We start from the raw sequence: 22,947 nt of genomic DNA on the forward strand, positions 1-22,947 counted from the left end.
GAAATTGAAAAAAAAAAAAAAAGAATTGTCACAAAACGAGTCAGTCCCTTTAAAAATATTTAAAAATAATTTTGAGTTTGATTTTTTTTTAAATTTAGCAAAATTTTCTGCAAAATATGTAAACTTTCTGCACACTGTGTGCACACCTAAATTCTGTAAATTTGTTTAATTTCAATTAGCAATGTAGATTTTTTCTTCTTTTAAATTAGCATTGTGTAGATTATTTTTTCATTTAAATTAGCAATGTGTAGATTATTTCATTTAAATTAGCAATGTAAATTATTCCTTTATTTAAATTAGCGATGTAGATTATTCCTTCGTTTAAATTAGCAATGCAGATTTTTCCTTCATTTAAATTAGCAATGTAGATTATTTCTTCATTTAATTTAACAATGTAGATTTTTCCTTCATTTAAATTAGCAATGTAGCTTATTTCATCATTTAAATCAGCAATGTAGATTATTTATTCATTTAAATTAGCAACAAATTTGATGATTTTGATATCAAAATAAAAACAGTACAAAGCAAATAAATCCATAACACAAAAGTCTATATACCTATCTCCTAATCCTAGAACATAACCGACCATAGACATCACTGCTAAAGACCGTGTATAATTGGTTCTCCTGTCAAACCACACCTACAAACATAAGTTTGAAAATCAATGCACATCATTAACTTATTACATTTTAAATAGAAACAACAGAATGAGAACTTAATTGTATACTCTAAACAACATACTTCTGAGCTTGGACTTTTGAGCCACAGGAGTTTCGCTAAATCATCACCTTGGGTGTTTTTCAAAGCATGTTCAAATACTTCTACTTTCTGCATTAGAGTGAGATGGTCATAATCTGGAGCCATCTGGAATACAATAGGTTAGATATTTACATACAATATTTAATAATTGCACAGCCATACATTTTGGAACACTTTAAAATCCCATATATTTGTGATATTTAAATCATTGGCAATATTAGTCAATAATTTTTATATCGTTGATTATTTATTAATGCGATTGAGCATTATTCTAAATTTTCAAGGTGGTAATCGATTGAATTAAGGAAAAATAGTACTAAATAGTACTAGGTTAGATAATAAATAGTTATAGGTTAGAGAGTAAATAGTAATAAGTTAAATATTTACATACAATATTTAATAATTCCACAGCGATATATTTTGGAAAATATCCCATACATTTAGGTTATTTATATCATTGGCAATATTAGTCAATAATTTTTACGTCATTTATTATTCATTAATTGGCTCAGACACTAAATTCAAATTTGTAAAAACAGATTTTTTTTAAAAAAATCAAATTCATAAAAATAACTCTTTTGAAAAATTCATAAAAATAACTCTTTTGAAAAATTCAAAATAATATCAATAGCCCCTTCACAAAATTAAATTTGAAAATTTTATTAATTGAAAACTTTATTCTAGGAATATTAAAACAAATTTGGAGGTGAAACACAAACTATTTTTGCACAAAAATAAATACCTTGGATCTTTCATTTCAGTGATCGATAAGAAAAAAATTATGTAAGTACAGAGATACTTAGCATTTTGATATATTTTTGATAATGGCTTAGAAATTTTTTTTTTATAAACATTAATTATTAAATATTTTGTCTTTTCACAAAATTTAATTTACAAAAATTGACCAAAAGAAAAATAAGTAAATAAAACCTGAATCAATCCCAGTTCACACATATTTTATCACCTTAAATTAATGAATTACCCTTAGCATTATTCGATGTTCAATGTTCAACAGTATTTTCTTCTTTTCTCTGTAATCTCTTATCAAGGTATGGAGAGTATCACAATGAGGAACCCAGCCAATCAAGCCGCTGTTTGTGGACAATGGGATGACAGAATATCGATGGATCCTAAGAAAGTGAGAAAAAAACAATTTAATTCTTGAGGGTCAAGGAGGGTCACAGTCATTAGGTATAAAGGTATCATCTAAAATAATATTCAATTTAATGATGAAATTTGAAAAAAATATGCTCTCTCTCAATAATCGTTGAAACATTTTGAGAAAATATGACTTTTTATTATTACTATGTTTTTGCTTATGACTATTTTGTTGACTATGATCATGCCTTCATGACTTAAAAATATTTCTTAAATCAAAATGAATTAAAAGACGAACAAAATTAATGCTTCATAAAACAATCATTAGGCCTATCTTAACCTATGAATTCGAAACATGGTCTTTAACTAAAACTCAAGCAGGCCTGTTTGCTGTTCTTGAGAGAAAAGTTATGAGAAAATTTTTTAGTGTTATAAATGTGGATGGCTTATGGAGACAACAACGCAATTTTAAACTAGATAGGCTATTCAAGGAGGAGGTGATATCAACAAATACATCAAAATAAGTTGTTTAAAGCTTGCGGGTCACATCTCTGGAATGGATCCTTCTTCCTTGACATTTAAGATCATCAATTAGAAACCAATGAAAACTAGAGCCTGAAATCAGATGGTTTGACTGTGAGGAGGAGGAATTGAAAATCCTAAGAATTACAAGCTGAAGAACAATCACAAAGAAAAGGAGGAAGGTTCTAGGGAAGGCTCTGACCCTCAAAGGGCTGTCTTGAAAGTAGAATACTTTTATTGCCTATGAATTATTTCAAATTTTAATTTCACCGTTACAAACTACATTGTTTAAAAGGATGAAAAAATTACAATTCAATATATTTTGATATTATTAAGTTAAATAACAAATAAATATTAAAAATTATTTTTTGTATAAAAATATCGTGCAAGCAGCTCAAGTGAGAAGAAAGTTTGGATTTGGGTACTTATTTCCAGAGATGTGTTTAACAACTCAAAACATTAAAAACAACGATAAGGTAACCAAATTTTCAGCTGCTATCCCATTTAAACTAGTAGAACCATATTTTCTAAATTACAGCCACTCTCAATATTTTAAGGGTAAAAAATGCAAATCTGTTAAAAAATAGCACATATAACCCTATAAGATTGTGTTGTATTCTGTTAAAATCTGACAATTGAGTCAAAAGTTATTCCAGATCTGCCATTTCATTACATTTACACAATGTACATTGTATAAAAAAAATCAGAACAGAATAACTTTTGATCAAGTCATTTAATTTTCATGTACTAATATGCAATCCTAATAGGTCAAGGGCTAGAGTATAAGATTTATTTTGCACAAATAATATTTCAAGTTCCAAAATCAGACACAAAAACATACTTCCTCAAAATAATCATACCTTTTTTCCCCAATGGATTTGAATTTTTGCTCTTCAAAATAAGAAGGAAGCCGAAATGTGGATGATATAGTCCCAATGGCTTAATAAAGGACATAGAGTTTTATGGTACATAATTTTAAGTAACAGAATCCATAATTTTAGAGAAATACTAGGAATAGTTCTTGAGAAATTTAAACACAGAACTTTTTTGAAATTTCAGTACTCTGAGACTACTTTACTAAATTTTTTTACTTTATTATTAAGAAGTACACAGTATAATATAATAAGGTAAAAATTGGTATACCATATAATTCAAAAGCTTACGAATAATTAAAAAATAATTTGAATATTATGAATAATAGAGCTTGAATAATAAAAGTAATGAATATTTTTAAAAAATATGTTTTGCATGAAATTATTATTAGATAAAAGTTTATATAGTTGTGTAAAAACTTTATAGATTGTAGGAAACTCTGTAATATTGCTCATATTTTGAGGGTGATGAATTTAAATCAATTGAAAATTCAAAAATTTTTATACCTTAGAACAGTGATTCTCAACCTTTTTTTTGTGGCGGCACACTTTTAAAGATTTCGAAATTTGACGGCACACAATGAAAAAAATTAGTTTAAAAGTTGTTTAATTACCTATAATACACTGTGTTAAATAGTTTGTGATAATAATTTTGAATGTGAAATAAAATAATATGTACTACAAAAGCACATTTATTAAGGGATTAATTATTTCTTTCGACTAATTTTTTATTAGTTAGTAACAGTTTTTTTTGCTAGTTATTAATTCTTAGCTTGTTTTCCATAGATATTAACTGTTAGTTTTTTTACATTCATTACTATTATTTGTGATTTCTTGTTAGTTAGTTTTTTGCTAATTATGTTAGCTTATTTTTTTTGCTAGTTAAGTTATCCTTTGTTGATTTGTTTTTATAACTATTAATTGCATAGCTTACTTTATTGATTAGCTTTTATTTTCGCTTGGAAGTTAGTATTTAGCTTTTTTTAGCCTTTGTTAATTAATAATTTTAATAGTCATTAAATTTCCTACTAATTTCAACATTATTTAAAATTGTGTGTCAAAGACAATTTAAACACTTCCTTCTTATTTTAAGATTGTCGCAGACAAGACAATCGCCCACAAAGACATGTGCACGCGGTTAAAGCGTGAAAAAATTATAAAAAGTATATATATAATATTATATATCTATACACTTTTCTTTAGTTTAAACTTTACATGTAATGAAAAGAGTATTAATTTTTATTGTATCATTTCTAATATTTGGCGGCACATTTTAAGAATTTGGCGGCACACAAAAGTGCCGCGGCACAGTGGTTGAGAATCACTGCCTTAGAATATCATCTGCGGAAATTAGAGAAACTACATTTTTGCTTCCAATTTTGAACATAAAACTTCGAAATTAACATTAAGGGGACTGACATTCAAGGGCTCTTAAGAGTAAACTATTACACCACATTTTACAGATTGTAGTTAACTATGTATACAGGGTACATAGCCACATCTTTTCACAAAAAATAAGCACCTTTTAAGTACTTTTTAAGCACTCAAAAGATAATTTTAAGCACTATATATGGCATTAACAAAATGCAAAATAATTTTCAAAGACTTAAATCATCATGATAAAATAAGTAGTTTCTGACAAATAACTCTTTTCTTAATTATATTAGCCACCATAAAAAGATCGAAAGACTTTTCAGTTCGGTTTCAGAGGGTGGAAAATGAAACCTGAATTTGAGAATATCTTGCAAAATGCAGCAGAGTTGCACATAAGAGAGCTAGAATCTCACCGAACCCACTCAATAGATGCACGCGCAGACTCGCAAATATTTAATCAAACATGTAAAATTATCTGCGCTTGCATACGCTACAGACCGATTGTACACCAAAATGGATTGAGGTTGAAATAAATTGTGAAAATGTTTCATTCAACATTGAATAGAACAATGTAAAAATCATACTTTTTGCATAATATGTGATGAGAATCGACATGGTAAAGAAAGAAATCTCACTTTCGCAAAGTGAAAATTAAGCACTTTTAAAAACATCCAATGAAAAAAAGCACTTTTAAAAAACAAAAGAAAAGCACATTTAAGCACTTTTTAAAACGCTATGCACTAGTAAACTATTAAGCCATATTTTACAGATTGTATGCATAATATAGCCAGCCTATATCTCAAGGGCTAATAATCTAAAATCCATCAAAAATTAAAAACATTTTGTACCATAACATATCGTCTGCACAAATTAAGTAATATAAGATAAATCTTTAAGCATTAAGATTATATCTTTATCAGCGAAAATTTGATCGATAGATCAAAAGTTAGCAAAGCGTAAATTACAAAGGTACATCTTTGAAGAGGTCATTAAGAAATGACTCACGTGATATTCCTCCTGGAAGTCTCTGGGTCTTTGGTAAGAAGGGTGTTGACCAGACCAAAAAGCTGCATCACTCGTTCATCTTGTCTAAGATCTTCGTGACCCTTTAAGAGGAAGGTGAAGTCTTTGCCATTACTACCTAAGGACAAGAAGAAAATATACATTTATATTTTGACAACAGTCTTTAACCCAGACATTCTAAAACATGTGGTCACAAAAAATAATAAGTTTCAATTTTATTTTTTTCACGCAAATAAAATATTTTTAGTAGAGAAATATTGCAGAGCCCGTTGTCTAATGGCGTAGCGGCCAAATGACTGGCATTTGTAACTAATACATTAACAGTGTTGCCGTGCTAAATAAAAATTAAACAACAACTTGAAATCAACAAATGCTATTTTTGCCAGCAACAGTTACTTATGTTATAAACAGAGCTGACACACAATAAATTCTACATTTGGAATTAGCATGACAGACCTACATACTTACTTCAAAGTTGCTAAGAAATTTTTGCAAGTAAATATTTTCTAGCCTTAGTTTTCTTTATTATAACCCCTTAAATTAAGAAAGCTATAAAAATAGATGGTCGCGAATCGAGCAGATCAATTCAGAAATGAAACTCAAAATTCACGTGTCATAATATTGTGTTAGTTACAATATTAAAGATCATATGAAAATCTAAGAAATAGCTGGGGGGGGGGGGGTAAAAAACATATATCGACATGAATTTATGATAAAAATCTAATGAGTTTTTTTTTAAATTTTTATTTTAGCTGTATAACCTTAACAACCAAATTTGTTTTTTAAAAAAATCTAAAATCCAGAACTTTCTAAAATCAGGATTTTAGAAGTTATACTGCATTATCAAGATATATAGTCCCTGAAAGAACAATTTACGGAGCCTTCTAATCATTTCAAAAATGAAACTAGAATTAATTACAATAATTCGTTCTTAAAAAAATATATAAATAACATTTTAAAAAAAGGGGGGAAATCTCAATATATGTTGATACCTTTTATAGTAAGTTTCCTAGGGCGCTGTTTACTTGTAATAACTTGAAGAGCACTTTCAACTTTGGCAATTCTTATAATTGGTTTGTTAGGATTATAAGAACCTGGCACAGCGAGCTCTAAATCACGGCACATCAGAAGCTTTGGAGATACATATTGAAGTTCTAGAGATGTCAACTGTGGGGGGAAAAGAAAAAACATTTAGTATTTAAATTTAACCAATTTAAAATGTGTACATTAAAGGAAGAGTTTTGTAAAATACGAAAAAGGCTGAAATTGGAAATCTAAATAGGTTATATGAAAAACACAAAATAAATGGAAAAAAAATAACTAAAATTTGGACAAGAAAAAAGTGTTTGTTTGTGTACAGAGTGCATAGCCAAATCTCTCCACAAGAAATAAGCACCTTTAAAATACTTTCCAAACACTCAAAAATATTTTTAAGTTTTTGTTCACTCACTTGAGGAAGTTGCTTAGCAACTCTCCTGAACACGTGATAATAAGTGTCCCAAGCTTGTGTCAATTCTTTTACATTGCCAGTCCGTTGATACTTTTTGCAGTATTCCTGAGCATCTGCTAACTCCCTTCCATAAGCCTAGAGAATAAAAAAACATGAAATAAAATCAACTTTGAAGTTAAAACTATAATAGATAATTATTTGAGAAGTTTCACAACAAATTAAAAAAAATTTCAGTTTAAAATAATTTATTTTTCATAATAAGAATGTTGTGAATGTTAAATTCTCACTAGGTAATAGAAAAAAGACAGGCTTGTGAACTAGCTCAGGTCTACGATATTGTGTGCATTCATTAATGTGCTTGTGAGAATATATACTTCAATCAGTTATTTTTAACAATAATGATACTGTTTCGTTATTCAACTGTCATCTATCAAAACTATCATCTTGTACAGGGCAATTACACAATACAAAAAAAAAACAAAAATAATAACAAGATAAAAACAATTAATTCATAGAGTTTTTAATTACTTTTGAATAATTCAAAGGCTTATGTAATATGCCACTTTATTACAGTCTAATTGTGTTTAGCCTGTTAAAAAGTTGGCAAAATTGAAAATCTGCAAATTTCAATTTGTAATTTTTTACAGTTTCTTTTATTACAGTATTTTATATATATATACAGTATTACATATACATTATTTTATATATAATTACAGTATTTTATATATATATATATTGTCGCGTCCGGATCAATTGGCATATTTTGGTTAATAGATTATTTTGGGCAGTGCAGTTATTCATCAAAAATTAAAAAAATGACAAAAAATAATCAGAAAATGATTTTCTTAAATAAATAAATAAAATAATAATAAAAGTGGAAAAATATGAATCAAAGGAAGAATCTCTTGCCAGTAAAATTTAATTATGTTCTTAAATAAAGTATTGATTAAAATAAATTTTTTTTAATAATTTAGATAACTTTGAGCAATTATGCATAAGCACGATTTTATGTATCACATCATTTTAAAAAACATTTCTTTAATGGTCAAAGGGCCTTTATGGACTTTCTCATCAGTTCTTTGTTTTTTCGATGGTCTTTTATTAACCTTACTGATCTGTAGTCTGCGCTTTGCAGACTTTTGATCATCAGTGTTGATAGGACAAGAAAGTTCATTTCTCACACAATTTTTAAAGGCCTTAAATTAAGAATCGCGATGTTGGATTTCAAAATCGTGTGAATAAGAATCGCGATGCTTGATTTTAAAATCGCGTGAAAAAGAATCGCGATGCCGGATTTTAAAATCGCGATGTTGGAATTTAAAATAGGGTGAATAAGAATCGCGATGCTGGATTTTAAAATCGCTTGCATAAGAATCACGATGTTGGATTTCAAAATCGCGTGAATAAGAACCACAATGTTTGACTTTAAAATAGCGTGAATAAGAATCACGATATTGAATTTTAATTCACGTGAATAAGAATCACGATATTGAATTTTAATTCACGTGAATAAGAATCACGATATTGGATTTTAAAAGCACGAAAATGCAAATCGCGGTATTGAATTTTTAAATCGCGTAAATAAGAATCACGATGCATAATTTTTAGAGTTCGTGAATACTTATCGCAACGAGTAATGTTTAAACCGCGTATAAATACGAAAATCGATGTTTGATATTACAACCGCGTGATAACGAATCGCAATATTGAAATTTAAAAATATATATGAATACGAATCGCGACATTGGATTTTAAACTAGCGGGAATATGAATCGCGATATTGGGTTTTAAAAACGTTTAAATACAAATCGCGATATTGGGTTTTAAAAACGCTTAAATACAAATCGCGATATTGAATTTTTAAATTGCGTGAATGGGAATTGCGAGTAATGATTTTTAAATCGTGTAAAAACGAATCTCAACAAGTAACTTTTAAATCAGTTAAATACGAAAGTCGATGATTTACATAAAAATCATCTAAGTAAGAATCGCAATTTTAGCAGATTCTGGCCCAGTTCCTAATATTTAAAATTCTGTAAATCAGCCAATCAAATATCAGCGGCCGAAACGAAACTGCTTAGGACTTTTTTTCTTTTTTCCAATCTATAGCGGAAGTGGCGGTTGTCAAGGCTACGGCGTACATGCCGAAATTCTACCCATTTTCTTCTGAAGATCATTTTTTTAGGGGGCTACTCCAGGGGGGGGGGAGTTCGTCACAAGTCCGACTATATCGTTCGTTCGACTCCCCAAAAGTTTTTGGAACATGGTCGGAAATTTTAAAAAGTCTTTCATCCCTGAAAAGATAAGAGAGTAGTGTAGTAGATGACGGCATTGTTTTACCAAGGTCAACCACTTTTACCCCAGCCAGCAGATTGACATGTGAAGAAAGGTTTATTGGGGGCTTCAATACTTTTGCTCCGAGGAAGAAAAAAAATTTTCAACAAAATATCATTTACTGCATAAAAAATTTTTCAGCGCGGAAATTTATGAAAAAAGAGCGGAAGATATGGAAAAATCTGAAAAAAGCGGATCCGCGGAAGAATCACATCCCTGTATAATCTATCTTAATTTGTCTTTCTCTTCAATAAATTAAATTTAATAAAAAATGATTTATTATTTACAAAAAGCTAATTCACAGTATCATTACTGTCCTTGAACAGCCATCCCAATTTTCGGGTTAATGACTACTAATGTTCAACAACATAGCCTTGTAATTTTAAACCCAATCCAGGGACAACGGAACTCCTGGATCGAGTATTGGGAGAAATTTGCTTTCGTGGAGAATTTTTTTGATGGAAGTAGTCTGCATTCGCGTTACATGGAGAGGAAGACCACGAGAACCTTCCACGGTTAGCCTGGCGGCAAGGGGACGCTAACCCATGAACCGTCTACCACTGACGATATTTCATGTCAGCACCCAGATGGGGATTCATATCGTCCAGACATTGCTGGGATTTGAACCCGGTTCACCCCATGGGAAGGCGAACGCTCTCAGAGATGCCAACTGCTCCGGACACGCCAAAATAACTAAAAAAACGGTAAATAACTACAAGGTAAATTTTGCTAACATTTGACTATTTTTACTTGCTTTTTAAAGGTATAGCATGACTCAATTACTTTAATGTGGTTAATTATGTAAGACTACGAATTATTTAGAAATAGTGGTGGATGAAAATCTACTAAATTTAGTTTATTAAATCAGGAATCAAAATGGCTAAACTACCACTTTAAAATACATATTTGCTCTCCGGAGCAAGTTGGCATTTCTGCGCTCTATTCCCTGAGCCTAATTTACTGTATTGTCCTTTTTTAAAGAAGACAAAACATTGGAGTATAATGATACGTACCTGAGTAAAAGATGTCTCCTTCAATGTCTGAGGCCCCTTTTCAATAAGTGCATGAAGAGGTTCCAAAGCTGCAAACATTCCTTTGATATTCCTCTCCCCAAAGTAGAGCCTCGAGGCTTCTTCTAGTCCTTCATGCCACAATTCATGCCAGAGGATAGCCACTCGAATCAGCTCTTCACTCACCTGCACGCATTTAGTCATCTTTACATTTTTATTTTAACACATTCATAAGTTTTTGTTAATTACATTACAAAAAATTTTCGACATATTGCAAAAGAGAAATATTAATGTAAATAAAGATTTCTCTTTTTACAATATTTTAAAATAATATACAGTCAGGGTGCGTAGCCAGATTTTTCAACAAAAAATAAGCACCTTTTAAATACATTTTAAGCACTCCAAAAGTATTTCTCATCACTTTCCAAAAAAATAATAATCATCTAAGGATCTGAGCAGTAATAAAAAGTTCCTAATTTATAAACATAAAATCAATAAAACTTGGAAACATTTTCAGAAACTTTACATAATCAAGATAAAATAAGTAGTTTCTGATAAATATTGCAGAGAAAATTGTAAAAATCATGCATTTTTCGTAATTTAGAATGACAATCAATACCGAAAAAAAAAATCTCTTTTTAATAGATAGAAAATTAAGCACTTTTTACTAACCCCAAATAAAAAAAGCACCCCTAAGGGCTTTTAAAAAAACGGAAATCAAAAATAAGCACCTTTAAGCACTTTTTAAAAACGCTACACACCCTGACCCAATCACTACTCCCAATCATACGTGTTTCACTTTTTCTTTTTTAGTAGTAAATAGAGAGGCATTCATGATGAACAATATAGCATTTAGAATTGAAAATAAAATAAACAATTTCATAGATATGGAACTGCTTAAAGAAATTTGAGAACAACATGCGAGCAAACATTCATGGTCGTAGCCCAAGTGTTCAGAATTAATCAAATAATGGGTCTTTATTTAAAAATTGCAGCTTCAAGTGCAATACCTAAGTAAAAACTAACAATGAAAGGGTGAAAATAGGGAGGCATTCATGAAGAGCAAGAAAACATGAGTCTTTATTTACAGCTGTCGAATTTTTTTATAACGGCAGGATAAAGTTCTAACTTCCATGAATAGAACACCCATCAAAAATTCTTATCCTGAATAATATTGTTACTATTCAAGGCAATGATACCGATAGCAAGTGCAGAAATTTAGTTTTTTCCTTGTGACATAATTTTTCTAAAAAATCAGCAATCTCAAATAAAGAAGAAATGTTGCAACACAAAGAAATAGAACGTAGAGAAATTTTTAAAAAAAATGTGAAGAAAGCTGCTTGCTAAAAGTATATAATAATAGAAATTCAAATTTATCATTTATATCAAAAAATTGCTGATGCGTTTTTTTAATGGGTTTTGAAGATTACCCGCAAATTTCCTTATCCACACTTCATGGTCCACCCAATTCCACGGATAATCAGAAGTTTACTGTATTCATTAATTGAAAATATGCACAAGAAAATCTTGTACTTGAAATTACAGTGTGAAACAAAATGGTACATGAAAATGTGAATGATAGCTCCAAGGAAATCGAAACTAAACACCGTTTTTAAGGAAGAAATAAAGTTTTTAAAACTTTTTAAAAGAAAAAATAATTTTTTATATTCCGTAAAGGAAGAAATAAAGATTAATATTTCCAATTGGTAATAAGATAAATTTCTTCTAACACAAGGCTGTTTTAGATTCGCCTGTTAAAATAAGGGGCTCCTTAAAAAAATTACCAGAAAATAAGAAATTATAAAAAACTTAGGAAAATTAGACGGAGTCTTCAAAAGTTTACAACAGTTCAACAGTTGAAACAAAAATTTATAGTGACTGGCATTTCAATATGGCATAAATTTTTAAAGCTAGGAAATATGTAATGCATAGAGTGGCATGACAATGGTAATCAAGGGGAAAAGTAATTAAATACCTTCCATTTAAAGTGCATAAGATATTGTATTTTCTGAGCACCCATAAAAGTGAGCATTATCGTGCAGCACAACTTCAACTGATAAGTCACAATTCTGGTTATGGACAAATCTTTTCCGTTTCCTCAGAGTTTCCTTATGATAAAACTTAACACTCATCATATTGGGCAGAATTTTTATTGGCAGTGCATATTTTGTACCATTAAAACCAACAAATGTGTGGCAGTAAAATACTTATATTATGACAGCTGGCATTTCATTGAATTCCAGATTATTCAATGTAAAAAAGATGGTTATATTTTAACCATTACTAATAGCACCACAACAGATTAGCATTGCTCTAGTATAATTCTATATATAATAATAAAGGTTTTCAGTTATACAATTTTCGTATAAAAAGAAAAAAAATAGATGAGCAATAAATATTACGTTCAGGCAAATAAAAAGCATAAGTAATAAATGATATTGATTTAAAGCATTATAGTATAGACAGACAAAAATTACAATTGTGCGAGTCATATTTTTTTTGGTGAAAGAACTAAGGGGAAATAAAAACTACTTACACCACTACAACTTAAAAAAAATTTGTAATGACATAAATATGAATGAAACAATAAAATGAGAGTAAATCGATAAATAACAGTAAGTAACTAGAAGACTTCATCTCATCAATAGCAGTTTCCACAGGAAATACTAATCTTTAGTTGAAGGCATTTAACTGATATTCACTATATATTTATTGCTGACTATTGTATAATGAACACTTAAGTTCACAACTCCATACCATTTTAGCTTGTTCAACAAGATTGCCACTATGTTTCATCATACTGTCCAATATTTTGTTAGCAGCATTGTTTCGCGACGGTGTGGTTGATTTTGCAGCTACGGTCAAAGGATATATCAAAGCTTGTGGATGATGTTTTCCAATGTCCATCAGCAACTGGTGAATCACTTCTCCAACTAATTGGCGTGGAGTATCAATACGAGCAATTAACTGAGGTATAACCTAAAGAAAAAAAATTGAAATTAATCATCAAGGTACTGCAAGGTACCCAGGGTGGCCAAGACCCACCTTGGGTTGTTGAGCCATTAATGATGAACAAATGAAAATATTCTCAAAGGGATGATTCTCAGATCATGGGTTAGAATCCCCTTACCCTGGAACTAACCATGGGAGGTTTTAGTGGTTTTCCTCCATGATATGCAAAAGCGGGTTAGTTTCTGTTGGAAATAGTTTGTTGAATCAGTTTATTACGCTTTTACCTTATTCACTATAAAGTGAAACTTAAGTACAAGCTTGTTAACTTTTGTCTAACTCTTTAAATGTTTATTACTAAGAGTAGTATATGTACAACTAAACTTGTGATTGTTCTTTATTTTTAATGGTATGCACAATGCCCAGGATGTTATGATTTGGTTTATGACGTAAATGTATTATCTTTAAATAGCTCAGGCATTCTGTAATCTTCTCCCTGCATTGTCTTTGCTTTCATTTACACTTACTGATGTAAGTGTTCACGTCATTGTTTCTTTATAACAGTACGTTTATTTCGACTTATATGTCGTCGTTATATATCGTCATGATTGTATTCTTCGCCTTCAAGTTCATCTATAAGTTAATCATCGGCATATTTATCCTAATAAATAATTGTTTAACAGCAACAAGGATGTCTTCATTGTTTCTACTTCAACACTGCACATGAAAACTCTGCATTAGCCTAACAGTTGGCATCAAAAAGTTCTCCACAGCGGTCAGTTTGTCGTAATGCTTGATCCAGGAGTTCTCTGATTGGGTTCAAAATTTAGAAGGCCACGGATTTGAACATTAAAAGTCGTTAACTCAGAATTGGGCTGGCTGTTAAAACGCTGGTTATAAAATATAAATAATAAAAAGGAGCCAGATTGCACAACCATTTACCTGCCAATGAGGTAGCCAGGCTCTAATCCCAGAATAGGCTGGTCGATACAAATTCTGCCCTGGATCACACTGACCACAGTGCTGATGTAAAATATTATCACTGGTAGGCGGATATTAGAATACCCTTGCCTTCAAGTTACTCATGGGAGGTTTTCCTCTCCATGCAAGTGCAGGTTAGTTTCATCACAAAGACTAGTTTGTCCCAATACTAGATCCAGGAGTTCTCGTGTTTTCGGTTGGGTTTAAAATTACAAGACTACAGAATTGAACATAATTGTAAACTTAGAATTAGATTGGCTGTTCAACGCTGGCTATGAAATAATATAAAATTAAATAAACAAGAAGATAGTTGTGGTTCCCTTCTATAATTATGCAAAAAAGTTATAACACCCTTGATTTCGCTTTAACATTAACTTTTCTCTAGTAATCTTATTTTAAAGATTTTTAGGATAAAATTTAAATTAAAGATTTAACTTTAAAGCAAAATTTAGGTCTTGTTTTTTAAGAATCTCTTAGAAGAAATTTTTTAACTTTCTCCTTAATTTAATTTCTATTTTTAAATTAAAAATTTTCCAGGAGTTAATTCTTTTTTTTTTTTTTGACATTTAAAAAAAAATTGAAAATAACTGGATTTCAGTGTTCTATGACAGCAAAATATAAGATAATCACAAACGTCCTCTCCATTTAGTTTTGTACGTAATCCTATACCTGAATAGCTCCAACAAGTAATAACTTAATGATTTAAGCTTCAGAAAATTTTGAATTTTCTACAGGGAAAAAGCAAAATATTAAAAATAATGAAAATTATATACAAACCTGAAGCCAAGTTTCAACAGGAATAGTTTTTAGCCCTTCGATCACAGCTTTATTTACTTCAAGGATGTGTCCATAATCGAACCATAAAGTAGACAATCTAGTCATAAAAAAAATTTAAGAGAAAAGATTAACAATTAAAATATTTTTAATAAATAAGAAGTCTAAAATTTTTCGACTAAAAATGTCTTTTTCGTTGAATAATCGTCTCGAAAACGTTTTTTCATAATATAATAAAATGTGTTTGCTTAAGTCACTTTCTCCCACAGAAAAGTTTAGATTATATCCTTTTTATCTTAAAATTGCATAAACACTCAAGAAATACAATGTAGAATTTTATCTATTTGATCATTAGTTACAGTATATATTACTTTATTTAAAGTACATATTGCTTTTATATACTACATTAATGGCACAAATATATATTATAAAAAATTTTGTACAAAACATTTACCTGAGCAGATATAAAAGTAATTAAAAATGTAAAAAAAAACTTTAAATTGTTTCAACTCTAATTCAAAGGATATTTTAGTAATTATAGATTTCTTACAGTTTTCAAAAACAAATTATAAATGTCATAAAACTACAATAGTTACGAGAACAAAAACTAAATTTTTACAATCTATAGCGTATCTACCACTACAAAGTTACCAATTCACTAGTATATAAGACATGTTAACTCGACTCTATGTCGGGGTACCTTTTCATAGATGACGGTTGACATGGTCGATAACTCCGCCCCCACATTGGTGACCCGGACGTGATGCGAACACACCTACCTTGACAGTAATGCCCACTTCGATCTGGAAACGCCTACTTCGATGGATAGTCCACATTGAATAGTTGACTTACTACTTGTGGCTGCGACTTTATCCACCTCCTCGCACTGTTGCTATTCAGTCTCTTCTCAATCACCCACAACGCCGGCTTGCATACACTCGACTGCTAAAGGCAACACAGGAGCGACTACGACCGCGATGTTAATACACCTCTCACATTCAGCACTCATAAAGCACGGTGATCTTAATACAGCTCTCCCGGTTTCGCACAAAAACAGCAATGATTCAACTAGTGGTATCCATTCATCGAATTCTATCACAGATATAATTCTGGTAGGGGAGTACTATAGCGTATCTACCACTACAAAATTACAACTACAATTCACTAGTATATAAGACATGTTAACTCGACTCTATGTCGGGGTACCTTTTCATAGATGACGGTTGACATGGTCGATAACTCCGCCCCCACAAATCAAAGCCCATTACATAGTGAATCTAAAGAACATCAACTATAGTTCTAATAATAATATCTTGTATATTTCTTATAATATACATAAGTTCTATATAATAAGTTCTTGTATTATTATTTTATAGTAGGCATAAATCCTACATATACATAGGAAAGTAAACTATTCATCACCAACCTAAGAGTGTCTTGTAACGAGTTCCCATTGGACAAAGCTATAGAATGGAAGAAACCTCTGACAGCTGGAACAGCATACATCCTTATGTATTCAGCAGACTAAAAATAAGTTTTAAAAAAATAATAAGTAAATTAAATACAATAGAGAAACTGTGGAAATATCATACATGGCTTAATATAAAATTTGTAGGCTAATTGAAAAATCTGGCACTTTGCAAATAACTTGCATATTTTGCACTGTGTCCGAATAATTGGAGAAGTCTTCAGTGTTTTCTTATCTGTCTGACATTTTTAGGCTTATTGCTATCAGCCTATATGTCTTCGGGCTGATTAGGAATTAAGTTAATTACTCGGTCTGAAGTTCTTTGATTTATTGCAAAAAACCTATATTAAGGGTATTTACAATATGAATTCTCTATTCTCTATTTGGGCTTACTGCAAACTGCCTGAAATAAACCAGGTTAATTGTGCCTTGTGTGATTTTTTTTCCTATTGCTCTAAAGGTATCTGGAATCACAGAAATAAGCCTAAAAACTGTCAGTTTCATTGGATAATATTGGATACTTTTTCAATTAGCCTGGTACATTGCAAAATGACAGTGACTGTTTTCAAAAAGTCAGATTATAAAATTGGCCAATGATAGATCTATATATTCTCCTCATTATATCCACTTTAATAGTTTTTTTTAATATAAATTTTAAGCACACGCAAAACAATTCTTTATATAAATTATTTTGTTTGTGCACATGTGATTGATCTCACAAGAAAGTAATTTAACTTAAAAGAGAAAAATAATAGAAACAAGGGAGTGACGACGAAAATTATTTCCAGCTTGCAAAGCAAGTATTTAAGCAAGGTGATTATTATAATTTAAGTCTACCCATTTCTTGCACAAGGGGCTTTTTCATATTAATTAAATACAGCTTATCACTTTAGGTAAGCCAGGAAGTGTTGCACTGTGATCATTGACTGACAATGTAATCAGAATATGCATGATCATACAGTTAGAAAGTCGTAACTATTTGTTATGACTTTCTAAGTATTTTTCTTCTTTTTCTTATTTCATTTTAATTTAACAAACCGAAAATTCCACAATTTAGGTCTAAATTGTTTAAAATACATAAATTTAATAAACTACAAAAATAATACATTGAATCGGAGTAATAGCACGCAAGACAAAAAAATTTAAAAAATGGTGGCATAAATACTTCCAAAAATGTAATTTTAATAATGCTACTTACTGATGCAATTTTAATGGATCCCAGACTAGGATGTTCCTGTTGCATATCAATGGTATCTCCCAATGCTAACTGCTGCTTCTGCTGTTCTTTTTTCTGGAAGAAGAGAACTGAATGGAAATTCATCAGTGCCCATGCATGAGCCACCTGAAATATCAAAAGAATTATGTCACTGAAAAATATGTACATTAATAAAAGAGTAAAATATTAAATTAAACAATGGTGAAGATAATTGCTTTGAAGCTCACATACATGAAAATTAAACCAATAATTGGCAACAAAAATTAAATAAATAATCAGCACGCATGAAATAAAGTAGATTTGTGCTTTAAACAGCAAAGCTAAATAATATGAAAATGATGGAAATAATATAATATAAATAGACATACAACCATTTCAGTACAATAATAAGAACCATTTTCAATGTCAAAGCACAGTATGAAAGAGGGTACACAGAAATGCAGAAGAAATTACAAACAAGTTATAACAAAAAAGAAAAATAATTAATTAATTAGATAAGAAAACAAAATTGAACCATTTATTGATTATTTGCAAGATCTATCTTTTAATTTCTACATCTTGCAGTATACTGCAAGATGTAGAAATTAAAAGATACATCTTGCAAATAATCAATAAATGGTTCAATTTTGTTTTCTTATCCAATTAATTTTTTTACTTTTGTTATAACTAGTTTGTAATTCCTTCTGCATCTCTGTTCCTACAATAAAAAAAAGATAATTATTGAACCAAAATGATATATCTGTTTATGTAAAATTATTTGTGCTCTTTTCATGTTGTTTAGGTTTTAGCAAAACCTATGTAAACTAACCATTTGTTATTGAATTTCTTAACTGTCACTTTTAAAAAATAAAGAGTGAAATTAAATATCAAGTTTCTCATAATTAAAATTTTAAAAAAAGGACAAAAAAACATACTTTATACCAATCTCTGTTTTTGTCCATAGCCAATGAATAGAATTGTAAAATCTGTGGAATTGAAGTTTCATTAATGCCGTGTAGATTCTCCTCCCATTCTCCAAGTTTCAAATAACATCTATTACAGATAGAGAAGAATTTATTTATAACCACAACAAAGAAAAAAAAGTCATACAAATTTGTAAATAAAGCAGTGGGCATACTTTTATGCACATAATATCTAAAGCACAATATTATTACAGGGTGCATAGTCAAATCTCTCAACAAAAAATAAGCACCTTTAAAGTCCTTTTTAAGCACTCAAAAAATATTTTTAAGCATTATATATATTAACAAAATGCATAATAATTTTCAAAGACTTTACATGATCACGATAAAATAACTAGTTTCTGACAAAGAACTTTTTTCTTCTATTAGCTACCATAAAAAAAAAATTGAGATATTTTTTCCGTACGATTTCAGAGGGTGGAAAATGAAGCCTGAAATTGAGAATATCTTGCAAAATGCAGCAGAGTTCCACATGAAAGTGCAGGAATCTCAACAAATCCAGCTCAATAGATGCACATGCGGACACCAAAATATATCATCAATTATGTATCAAGATTGACGCTATCATGCAAAACGGACCGACAGTATGCCGAAATGGATTGTGCTTGAATGAATTGAATAGAATAATGTAAAAACCACGCTTTTGCATAATACGAAGCAAAAATTGACATGGTAAAGAAAATAAATCCCATTTTCGAAAAAGGAAAATTAAGTACTTTTTCAAAACACCCCATGAAAAAAGCACCTTTAGGGGACTTTTAAAAAACGAAAATCGAAAATAAGCACTTCACACCATGTATTATTATTTATGCAGCTCAATATTACTATTTGATTTCAACCCATGTAGGTTACAGCGGCACTACTCGCACATCCTACTCTTTCATATTTCCAAACCAATTTTTTTTTAAAATGTTTTTCCCCCTTAAGAAAAGTTCATTATAAAAGCAGGCCAACCTTTAAAATTTAATTAATCAAACAATGATATTAAGTTCTCTATCATAACAATATTTAATAACTTAAAACATAAATCATAGCTGCCAACATGGATAGGAAAAAATCCAGTTGATTTTAGAAAATATAAAATTCATGATAATTGTTGTAAAAGGCACTAAATATTTTACACATAGGGAATTTTACGGATTTTTATAGTCATCAAAATAGAAAAATCGTAATATTTTTCAGTTATGATTGACATTAAACATACTTGAAATGCAATGTATACTCCTAACTTTGAATATTAAAAGGCATTTAATTCATCAAAAATAGTTAAAAGATTATTTTAATTAATTTAAAAAGATAGTTCTAAATAAAAATAAACTGAACATTTTAAAACAAAAAACGTTTTTAATTAATTTCTATAAAAAAAGGTTTGTTTCATTATGTATTAGTAATACTTATTTAAATATTCAAGCAAGCAATAATCCGTACAAAAATTTTATTTCAATGGGAATTTTATTTAGGAAACTTGCTCAATTTTAGGGAATTTTCTAAAATGTACATAACCCAGGAGAATTTTAATTAAACCAGTTGACCAGGAGAAACTGGCAAAATCCAGTAGAGTTGGCAGCTATGATAAACTAATTATTTATATAATAGTTGATTGAAAATATTAATTAAATATTAATAAGATAATTCTTAATTTTAATTGCTCACTCATATAGATTAATGCCAATTAATTACATAAAAAATAACTAACTAAAACTAAAAATTTGGTCCAATATGATTACAAAATACAGGGTCTTACTTAGACAGAAGTTTTGTGATTTCTGTAGGTGGGTTTCCATTAGTCATAGTATTTTTGTATTCTTGAGATGCTAGAGATATATTCACAAATGTCTGCAGATGCTTAAATGCATTTTGCTGAAACAATAAGATAATTACATCATCAATAAAATAAACAAATAAAACTTATTACAACAAAACTAATATAATATTTAATAATACAGTAAACAAAATAAAAATGCAATGAGAAAAATAGAATATTTTAATTCAATTTCAATTTCACATACCAGCTCTTATTATTTTTATTTTTTAAAAAAAGCCTTTATTGGCTTTTTTATATTTTACTATTCATAATTAATACAAACGTATTTAAATGTTTTATTGATAACTATTCAGTAAAATTATACACTGCACATCCCAGTGTATAAGTTGATTTTTCAAACCACCAAAATTTTACGGCAAAAAAAATCTTATTGAAAAAAATACATTCTCTGTTGCATTTGAATTGTGCTTTAGAAGAGGTTTTATCTGTCTTTCTTTTTTTAAGATTTCACTTATTCTTCTTTGTTTCTAAGCATAAAACTTGAGAAAGGCTTCTGCAATATCTGCATTCTCCGTATATTGTCAGCTCCATAACTGTTATTACATACTATGGATTGTTTTGGAGCCTTTTCATATTCATTATTTACCTTTGACATGAAATAATATAATTTCTTGCCATCCTTTTTATAATTTATATTTGATATAAAATTTATAAAATACTGTTGCTTAGATTTCTTCATTTCAGATTTAAATTGTCTAGCTAAGATTCTCCATACAGAGACATTCTTTTCCTGTTAGTTCCGCCATAATTTTTGCGTCATCACATTTTTTCTTCAAGACCTTCAGTTCCTCATTACAGAAAGGTTTGTACCTCCTAGCTTTATTGCAAGGGATTGATTTTTTAGGCTGCCCCTAATACCTCTTCACAGAAGATCCTATTTGCTGCATCAGCAGATAAATCCGACAAATTTATATCTGTTACTCAATTTTCAAAAATATTGGCAAAGTCTCCCCAGTTAGCTTTACTAAAATTCCGGGAATTTTTGGTCCTCTTGCAATAATATGTATTTTTTCTATTATTGGGTTTTAGAGTACAAAGGTTTCAGAGATTGGTTTTTAGAGTACATTTGATGTCCAAATCCTGGATCTTATCTCTTCGCATCTCAGACACAGTCAGGCAGTAAAAAAACAGGATCAGGGAATTACAGTGACTCAACTGAATTGAAAGGGCGACAGTTACGATCAAGAACATAAACTATAACTTTTCATTTGTCAGAAAACTCATTCATTACAGTTTTGAAAAATATTCGTTAAAAATAAGCTCGGGTTTTTTTTTGAAATTTTACCTTGTCTTTTTTTAGCAGTTTAAACTAAAAGAGAAACCGGCCTGCTTTTATTGACCTGGTCAAAACCAGACAACCATGCTGATATCTGGCCATCATGAGCTTAATGGAAAAGAAATTTCATTGATATCACTTAAAAAGGATTCTGTTTATAGAAACTTCATCAATAAACAGCAAATTCCACTAACGAGTGATTATACAAATAAACGTGCATTAAAAAATAACAAACATTTGTTTTAAAAAAATTTAAAAACTAAATATACCTTCTGGTTACTTTTCCACATGTGCTTAATGTAAGCGAATGTTACTTGAGGATGGTTACAGGGGAGCATATTTTGAGAGTTTGTAGAGGGATCTGATCCTAAGAGCATTACTAATGTTCGGTGAGATAATGCCTGCAATAATTAAATTATTAGTTAAAATAAAACTTTTAAAGATATATAGCAAAGGTACACATAAATTTTTCTTTATTGTTAGTAAAAATAAAATAAATAAGCCTCAGAAAAATAAATCATACCAAACGTCCGGCTTTTCTGCAGAGACTTGCGTATTTGAGCCATGATCTCATGTCCTCTTGCGGACTGACTACTAAAGAATGAACTTGCATTATTTTCTGCCAGTCTTCAACTATTCTTTGGCAGCCCTTTAAAAAAGAAAAATAAATAAGTTTTTAAAAATAGATAAAGCTGATAAAATTATTATTTAAATATCCTAAATGATATAACAGTTTAAAATAGCTTTTTAATTGTGATTCCATTCATTTAATATCTATTTCAAAAATCTGTTTCTGTTTTTAAGGAATCACTCACTAGAAGGCAAAGCGAATACAGGACAGGGATGATAGTACAGTACAGAACCCGTTATCCAGAAACCAAAAAACCGGAACAAAATTCGGTAAATTTTCCCGCTATTTTTAATAAAAAAAAATTTTTTTCCTCATAAGATTTTAGGATTTTTCGTTCTTTTTTTAAAGATGCTTACCATACCATCATTTTGGAAATAATGATTAGTGTATTACTTCATCGTTTTTTCTTCTTTTTAAGATTAT

The 22,947-nt window shown here is 29.7% G+C and overlaps 1 protein-coding gene across 1 annotated transcript in view; it reads right to left on the minus strand.

The window, feature by feature from the left end:
- LOC107439010 (serine/threonine-protein kinase Tor) overlaps positions 1-22,947 on the minus strand; it is a 100,623-nt gene that overhangs the window by 12,061 nt on the left and 65,615 nt on the right. Inside the window, exons 37-51 of the mRNA XM_016051467.2 lie at positions 22,417-22,542; positions 22,163-22,294; positions 20,537-20,652; positions 18,745-18,862; positions 17,813-17,956; positions 16,573-16,670; positions 15,150-15,246; positions 13,200-13,421; positions 10,446-10,628; positions 7,099-7,233; positions 6,641-6,815; positions 5,631-5,766; positions 1,742-1,889; positions 742-864; positions 558-640 (exon numbers count right to left, since the gene is read on the minus strand). Coding sequence (XP_015906953.1) covers positions 558-640; positions 742-864; positions 1,742-1,889; positions 5,631-5,766; positions 6,641-6,815; positions 7,099-7,233; positions 10,446-10,628; positions 13,200-13,421; positions 15,150-15,246; positions 16,573-16,670; positions 17,813-17,956; positions 18,745-18,862; positions 20,537-20,652; positions 22,163-22,294; positions 22,417-22,542 — 2,036 coding nt within the window. The remainder of the gene's footprint in view (positions 1-557; positions 641-741; positions 865-1,741; positions 1,890-5,630; positions 5,767-6,640; positions 6,816-7,098; positions 7,234-10,445; positions 10,629-13,199; positions 13,422-15,149; positions 15,247-16,572; positions 16,671-17,812; positions 17,957-18,744; positions 18,863-20,536; positions 20,653-22,162; positions 22,295-22,416; positions 22,543-22,947) is intronic.

This window comes from Parasteatoda tepidariorum, chromosome 10, assembly GCF_043381705.1.
Source record: "Parasteatoda tepidariorum isolate YZ-2023 chromosome 10, CAS_Ptep_4.0, whole genome shotgun sequence".
Lineage (NCBI taxonomy): Eukaryota > Metazoa > Arthropoda > Arachnida > Araneae > Theridiidae > Parasteatoda > Parasteatoda tepidariorum.